Source organism: Mya arenaria, chromosome 10 (genome assembly GCF_026914265.1).
Source record: "Mya arenaria isolate MELC-2E11 chromosome 10, ASM2691426v1".
NCBI classification, from domain to species: domain Eukaryota; kingdom Metazoa; phylum Mollusca; class Bivalvia; order Myida; family Myidae; genus Mya; species Mya arenaria.
Window position 1 is genome coordinate 47,765,156 of NC_069131.1, and position 8,837 is coordinate 47,773,992.

Genomic DNA, 8,837 nt, shown 5'->3' on the forward strand with positions numbered 1-8,837 from the left:
TGACATGTAACCTAGTTGTGTGCTGGCCATGAACAACTGTTTGAAGCATGAAGTCCATGGAACAGAAGTTTTAAGTGAAATTCCCAAGTTGCCGTTTAACTTGTTTTCAATACCACAATGTTCGTAAACCTGTATGAAGTACTTAATAATGAAAATGCCAACATGCCAAAAAACTTGAATCAGATGCCAACGCCGATGGTGGGGGAAGTTGTTAAGCCCTCCTTACTCTTCCAATAGTTGAGCTTAAAACAATGCACAACTTTAACACAAAGGTTATGCCAATTCCTAGATAGTTTTCAAAAATGGATGAACAAAATGTACATGTAATTGCTTTTATTGAAAACAAGTAAAAATACAATATGACACCATCCAATTTCACAGAACTGATGAAAACCATACAGTCATTATCACATCTGACTTTCATCAGAATAATCTGTACTGTTTGAAAAAGTATCCGAATAATTTTGAGACGGGCTCGACTCTATTGAAAAGTTCAACTGTTGCTCCCTAAGTTTAACATATTTCTTCTGTCTGTGGACTTGAATATACACTGGTGTTTTGGGTTCTATCTTGAACAACAGAGGCAGATGTAGCCTGTACCCAAAACACATAATAACAATGAGCAGCAGGAAACACACGATTATGATGAGTAATGGAAGTTGCCAAGGGGATGGAATCTCGCTGAAGAAAACTCGCAAACTTCTTCCAAGACCGCCCAGCAGGAGTTCACATGGATGAAGAATGCAATGGGAAAACGCCGAAGACAGAACCTGCAAATATATAAGTGAAAGTATGACAATTATTACTGGTCTGTTTATTCTGGCTTCTAAGACTACAATTCTATATTCAGCATTGTTTACTGACTAGAAAGATTAGTATTTTTAGATCACTGTTGACATCAAATAGTTCCTCTAAAAACACATTTTTGACAAGTCTTGTATACTAGTACTAGTAAATATATAATTATGCTTTATTGAAGTGGCATGATATACTTTTCATAAACCATACAATAACAGAGAAGTTGTTGCATGTGACTTATCTCGTGTGGTATGGACCGGATGTAATTTTCCAGGATGGCTTAATTCACTGGAAATGCCTATCTCTTATTAAGAAATTAAAGTCTACTTACCATAAGAGGGGAGCCATGCCACACTGGGTCTACAAGAAGACCCTTGTGGTAACAAGAAGACCCTTGTGGTAATGAAGACATATATACCTGTCTACATACCATAAGAAGGGAGCCATGCCACACTGGACCCACCAGCTTAACTTTGTGGTAATGAAGACATATATACCAGTCTACATACCATAAGAAGGGAGCCATGCCACACTGGACCCACCAGCTTAACTTTGTGGTACTGAAGACATATATACCAGTCTACATACCATTAGAGGTGAGACATGCCACACTGGATCTACAAGAAGAGCTTTGTGGTACTGAAGACAGGGGTCTGGTGACCATGAGAAATGCCATCGCAACCAGGACTGAACAGACTGGAGAATGGTCATCTGATCTGGCATGCATTCTACTGGTATTCCCTGAAATGTAAAAAAAGTCAAAGTGCAGTAGCTTTAGTATATACAAATTTATTTGAGCTCGATTGTGACGAAAGCTAAGCTTATAGAATCACTCTCGAGTCCGTTTCCTGGGCAGAAACCAGTACTGTGTCCTTTTTTCTTTTTTTTGTGTTACTCTAAGTATTTGCTAGTTTACAGGGATCATCAATTGTTTCCAGCCCTTTCAGTCTGAGAGGGTTGGAGCATCATGAGACTGCCAGGGAGTTACTTTTGTTTGAAAATGAGCTTTTTAAGGTTTTGAAGCAAGTCGCTGTTATCAACAAAATAGTTATAATTCAATATTCAGTAAGGATTTTCTGGCCGAAGAAAAGCAAGTTACCACTTTTAACTGTGCTATTGAGATTGAATTGAGTGTGGTCAGATCTTATGAGAACTTGTTGAATTGCCTGAAAATTGTAACATGTCATTTACGTAAACAAATGTCAGGTTCCACCATTTTCGATAAATTTACTTTGCCGTTACTGATATGAATTTATGTAATTACATTTATCTTTTGTAAAAGGAAGGGGTGTTACTTGATGCTGCTTCAATCAAGCTACTGCAGTGATTCCTCAATGTCTGCTTATTGACCTTTTGAGTCTAATTAAAGGATGAATTTCAAAATAAAGGGGGAAAGCTAGCTCATTAGCAAAACAAAACATATTGAATACCTAGTTACATTTACTTAAGGTATAAAGGGGTGCGAGCTGTCAAGTAAGTGGTATAGGTGTCTGCCTCCCTACCAAGAGGTGGTGGGTTTGATTACCAAAATGGGTACTTTTTCATGGCCTCTCAAAAGGTACAGGTTGAACTACCAAGCAAACTGACTTGAAGTAATTCATTTATCAGACTTAAGCTGTCTTCAAAATCAAGCGTAATTTAATAAGCATTTTTTTTTATCTGAGACAAACTTACGGTATTCATCTGTGTGACTTTTTCTGCAACCATTGATTGGTACAGACGGACAAATTCCCAAGGTATACTGAGCAAGAAACACATAAATCCTACACCAATAAGCCAACGAGACACATACTTCTTTGTGCTGTACCGATACATATTCTTGTGTAGTCTATCATTGGAAGAAGGATTCTTTGTACACTGTAAGCTACATGTTTCACCTTCACCAGTGCCGCAGTTTTTCATTTGGTCGTTTTTTTTCTTTGATTTTTTCATGAATCCATAACAAAACACCACATTGCTGAGGAGTATTATTGAAAGAGATGCTAGAAACACCATTAAAACTCGGAAATCATTGAACACTGCACTGTTTGAAGTCACAAGACTATCAAAAACATCACAGCACATTCTCCATATACTAGCTAGGTCATCTTGTATGGCAGTACTAAGATAACTGTAGAGATGTGGATCTGTCAGCGACAGTGTTGATCTTTCTCTGAATGCAAAAAGCCATGACCACCAGCTGCTTTGGGTTTCAAGTTTTGAAGAAGAAACAACACTGTCTGAAACAAAAAAGCACACATGTATATTACATGTATTAAAGGGGCTAGACACCAGATGGTCCATAAATTGTCAAATACGGAATTTCCCCAAAACAAGCCTCTAATTGTCAACGCGAGCTAGTAGGAGGACGATAATACATCATGTTACATTAGTAAAATAATAAACTCAACAATCATCTTGATGTCTCAACTGTGTTTCCCCATTTAGAAATAGCACATAACGGTTTCCTAATTTAAATCTTATCTGTTTATGAGTACAGATAACTATACCAATGCTATTTTTAAACTAAAAATGATTTACATTGACGACAACCTCAGTAAATTTCTATTTTCGAAAAATGCGCAAAAAATGCGAAAGATGCATGTTCAGTAAACGATGTGATACATCTGTCGGTAGCGCCAATCTTCTTTCAAGTAAAGTCTCACCATGACATTTGACCTGCTAATATCAAAATTGAAAGAGGTCATCTACTGACCATGACCAAAGTGCATATACCATATTTGAAAACTTTAACTCCAGTTGTTCAAAAGATATTGATGGGAAACAAAAGTGTGACGATGATGCTGCCAGACAGAGTAAACCCTAATATTCATGTACACAGTGTCTGCAAATTGCTTCGCAGCCAAGTGGTGCCATAAAGTGGTCCCTGGGCACTAGTGATGTTCCGATGATCTATTATAATTGTAAATTGATTGGTTTGACCTGAAAATGAAAATCAATTGTATTTGGTCTTAATCGAACATCAATTCTACCAGTGATTTGTTTTTCTTCTTCCCTCTTGTTTGATTAATTTCTGCCAATTTTCTCCTTCGAGTTCATTTATACATTTTTACGTCTTCAGATGTAATCAGTTACAATATGGCTGAAAGCAACAACAACACTAAATAACTCATACACAAAACGTAAGTATAGTTATGTATTACGAGTTACTGTACAAGAATAAAACTACTATAGTCAAAAAAGATTGTACAATCTATAATCTGTAACTTGATTGGAACCAATTATCAATAGTCAAACTGGAACTGATTCCCAATGCTAATGGACATTTTAACGGTTTAGTTACAAAAAGAAAATAGTAATCCCGCATTAATTTGATTTCAAACTGGAACTGATTCCCTACACTACTGGGCACCAGAATTTAGTATTCTTGTTGCTAAACCAAACTCATACTCAAAGCATTATTTGATAACATTTAAATTGTGTTAGTTAAAAGAAGAAACAAAAATCCTGCATGCATTTGTTTCAGATGTATGTTTGATATGTGATCAATATCCCATTACAATTCACCATATGTTTCAACAGTAATGTTATTCACAAGGTGGAAGATTTTATCATATGCTACGTAAACCATTGATTTTGAATATTTCTAAGGTGAAAAGTATATATGTTAACAGCTTTTGTATGATGTTTATGGAAGCCCTGAACCCAATGCAATTCAGAATTTTTCAATTGGAAAAAAAATATGTATAACACAAATTATAAAATAGCTGTGTTATTTCTGATTATACTACTAATGCACCAGTCAATTGTAACCACAGCCCCCAGATTTCGGTCCAGCCAACCCCAGGTAAAATCTCCGGCCTGCAGGGGCAAAATCCCCACTAAATGCTCCGGACACCAGGGACCCAAGGTTAGGCCAATTCCCCACTATTTTTGGCACAAAGACAAAACCACTGCATTCACCCAGCACTGCAGGGCCACCTGGAAGGTAAAAACATGGCCCATTTCCCCAGCTATCCCTGGTATACCTGGAGGGCCATGATTACAATTGGCTGGTGTATTAATTAATCGAAAAATATTATGCTGGAAATTCTTATATATAGTTTAAGTACTATTAAACACATATTTATTTATGTCATTATGCCAAAAAACATGTTCAGATATCATTAAACACTTCGATTGTTTATCAAGTATCCTGATATCTGTAAATCTGGGACAAATCTGACAGGTTGTGTACATGTATAACGGTATTCATGACCGAGAATATATCTATGTTAAAATCTTAAAGATAAATTCAATCTGGTTTAGAATATATTTATGTTAAAATCTTAAATGACAAATTCTATCTGGATTAGATCACTGTGGGGTATATTAGTCCAAATAATTGTACGCTGTTTTTTTTATGAATTTTGATTTGGCAAATCCTTCATGTACAAATTGTTTAGTATCAAAGGTGGGTAGTTATTCCGATCGTGATTCCGGGTTAAAGCATATTGCGTCTATAAATTATCATAAAAACAAGAAATATTACCAGATAATGTTATTTTATATTAGTTCCGTTCACAAAAAATAAAATATCCAATGATGATTATGAGTTTGGAGGTTTTTTTTACCATTTCATTCTGTCAAAACATAACGATATATACATGAAGGGCACCTGCAAGGCTTTAGGGCATAGTTTTTAAACAAACGGAACATTTCGGCCATGGTTGAGTTGTTACGATTGTATTTATGAGGTCTATCTCGAAGCTTGTCATAGGTGGCCGAGTTATTACGATTGGGTCGAGTTGTTCCGCTTGGCATAATTGTTGTCTGTGTCAGTCAACTTTCATTTTATTGGAAAGGTAAATAACTTTTCACTTACATGGTTAAATATGAAGATAAACCTTTATGGTCAATTTCAGCCATAACAAACTTCACTTAATACAATTTCAATTATTTTCAAAACACCCCCAGGTTTTTGCACAAACCCGTTTAGACGTTAGGGATTGGAAGAATCCCGTTTAACACGTCTATTATTTTAGACTATGGGGTATATATTGAACAACTTTGTCATTATTATTCAACATTGATGCCTAAATCATTACTATTCATTCTTTCGCCCAGTGTTAAATGGTGTAGCATAACAGGGATTCATAAGAAATGTCAAAATTATAAAAAAGTATCCCTGATCGCTCATTATTGTAGCTAGGGACTCGCTGTACTATTGCATCGTTGATTGGTTGGCTTCATTCAATTTCATTTTATGGCAAGGACAAGTGAGCAATACATTTAAATATTAATTGGTATTGTTTCTTGTATTTGAGAAAGGTTGCGCGCTCATTTTACATAGAAGAGATGAGAATATTTACTGATAAAATAAATAGTACAAATATTTTTTCAGTTCTATCTGAAAATTTACTACAGTAAATGTGATTTGTAATCTTTATGAACAATTCTAATGCAGTTAATAAGTATTACTTATTTTTATCCCAATGTATAACACGAAAAGACTTAGAAACAGTCCAAAAAATAGAAGTCGTGTTGAGGATTTTGAAAACAATCTATCCGGCGCCATGTTTGTTGTTTTCTCAGCGGTCCGTGCTTGTTAGCCAAAACGGCGATAAACTCAACGGGTAAGCCTTAAGAATGATTGTTCAAAAGAGTAACGCACAGCATATCCTGACAAGAAATCTTTTCAAGAAAATGCAATAATTATATTTGTGGCTTTTAATTTATACAAACTTTAAATGCACAGCCCGCTCTCTGACCTAATATGCAGCATGTAATAGTTAATCCCGTGACATCCATACTGTAAATCAATGTATATAAATCAGTTTATCACCCTTACAATGTACTGCAAATTTTAGCCTATTTAATGGTATATTATAAAGGAAGGAACGTCCATGGGAAGAAAAAAACAGAAGTGTGTGTGTGTGGGGTGGGGGCGATTATTTGTAAAACATCTGGACACCATTATATTGGTCGCTACCTAACAATTTTATGCCGCCATACAGTACAGTTTATGATACACAATATTTTTAATTGCCACACGAATCAAAATAAAACAGATTCAAAAATAGTGATATGGCTATTTATTAATTAAAACCTTATATCACCATAATCTGTTATATAAAGCTATACCCGCATTTTGGCTTAAATAACGACTTAATTGTAGGGTGGACACGTGTTAGACAAGGGAGGAAATGGTATCCATACTTTTCATTTTCCTCCGGTCTTTTTTACCCTGCAATTTCTGCCTCTTATAAAAAACGTATACTTTTCAGTCCTTACTAAAATCTCACCGAAAGCACCTTTGACATGTTGACCAAACAACAAGCCAGACATTCTAAACTAGGCCTTTAATTGCAGCAAAATCATTATCACACAATTTTAGGAAAGGAGTACATCTTTTAAACGCGTATAATTTTATTTCCACAAAAATAGAATCGGACAAAAGTAGAAATACTGCAACAAAAACCGTTCTATTTGGATAAATACGCGTCTTACTCAACGAGTTTTTTAACGGTAGGAATGATATTTTAAGCTTTTCTTTGTAATGCATGCATGTCAGTCTGTTCTTAACGTGTTTTAGGGGGAAAAATCCGTTGTTTTTCAACCTCCCGGTTCTTTCGTAATGGCGAATTTCAGTCTGTGGTCGGTGCATTTTGTTTGAATATGCCCTAAAGGTCAATCTTACTAGCATAAAAGTTCTATTTTTCTTGTAGATAGGAATCTTACCTTATCAGAACAGTACAAATTATTAGATTATCTCAATTATTTTAGGAACTATGCTCTATTGATTAGGTCCGTTTGGAATTGATGATTTTTTGCACATGTTTACCTTACATTTATTTATATATAATACTAATTTTCTTTCATGAAAAATTGTGGAATGATTTTTAAATGACATATGTTCACTATCTTGACCGAAATAAATAAATAATAAAAATATAAAAATATAAAAAATATTAAAAAAGTATGTATTACTGCATCCAGGCAATGTAACGAACACCTGTGTCCAGAACCATGACGATAAGTTAAATTTCTAGTTATCTTTTTTTAGTTTTGCTTTTTGCCCCTGATTATTTGCGTTGACCAGAGCACACTAATTTTATCTTCGCTCAATCCTGAAATAAGCCATGCGTACAGTACATGAAATGAATAATTATACCGGGTCAAGAGAAAAAGTCCGTTGTATTAATGATGCCACGGAAATCAGCCCCTGGTGGGCTTGAACCCGGATGAATTGTGTACAAGTTAATTTTCGAACGTGTTTAATGTTACTGCGTTTTGTTCCTGGACCTACCTCGTGGTACTCCATGATTAAAATTCTATCATCTAGTGGAACATAAAATTATATAGTTGTTATTGTATGAAAAATATGTTTGGTGAAATATGTGGAAAGGAAACATATTGAAGTGTTATTGTCATATATTTTTAACATCTATGTAAATGTTCGATGAGGTTCGAGAGAACATCTGGAGTTATTATTGTCTGTAAATTATGTAAATGCACGATGAGGTTTGAGCAAACCTGTGGGCTAGTAATTGTCTGTAAATTATGTAAATACACGGTGATAAAGTTACAGCTGTTTCAGTATATGCGTCATACCATTTGGCTTATGCAATAATTGTCAACCTGTTGTTACAGTGAGTGGTGTTGTAAAACATATATACAGTAACCCCAAGCATTGTAATACATGGACACATATTTGGATGCGTGGTAAACTATGTCATAAGTAACATAACACAAGGAGTCTGTCATATCTTTAGCAGGAGAACAATGATATCCTCACACTATAAAAAAGAAGGTCTATATAATCGCACCTTCTAAATCACTTTGTAAATACACAATATGAGATAATTTAAACCGAATACTATTAAAGAATTGTTTAATCCTAAGAGCTTATTTAAACAAAAGTCACACGGTTTCAGATGTAACCGTTGACATATTTATATGTGTTTAAGCTGATTACAACAAGCACGTTAATTAGTACAAAGTACGTTAGATCAAAGTACCTGGTTACCTATACAACTCTGCACATCTTATTTAGAGGATGTGAACAAAAATATTGAACGTAGAAACAAACAACTTATGATGTACACTAGATTTACATG

At 34.9% G+C, this 8,837-nt stretch overlaps 1 protein-coding gene across 1 annotated transcript; it reads right to left on the reverse strand.

Annotated features, from left to right (window-relative positions):
• Positions 1-332: 332 nt before the first annotated feature.
• Positions 333-6,421, reverse strand: LOC128206442 (uncharacterized). Its single transcript, XM_052908866.1, has 4 exons — positions 6,199-6,421; positions 2,473-3,017; positions 1,387-1,539; positions 333-770 (listed from the first exon to the last, which is right to left on the reverse strand). Exons 1-4 carry the CDS (start codon positions 6,293-6,295, stop codon positions 408-410), a joined length of 1,158 nt encoding a protein of 385 aa, XP_052764826.1. The 5' UTR covers positions 6,296-6,421; the 3' UTR covers positions 333-407.
• Between the last annotated feature and the right edge of the window lie 2,416 nt (positions 6,422-8,837).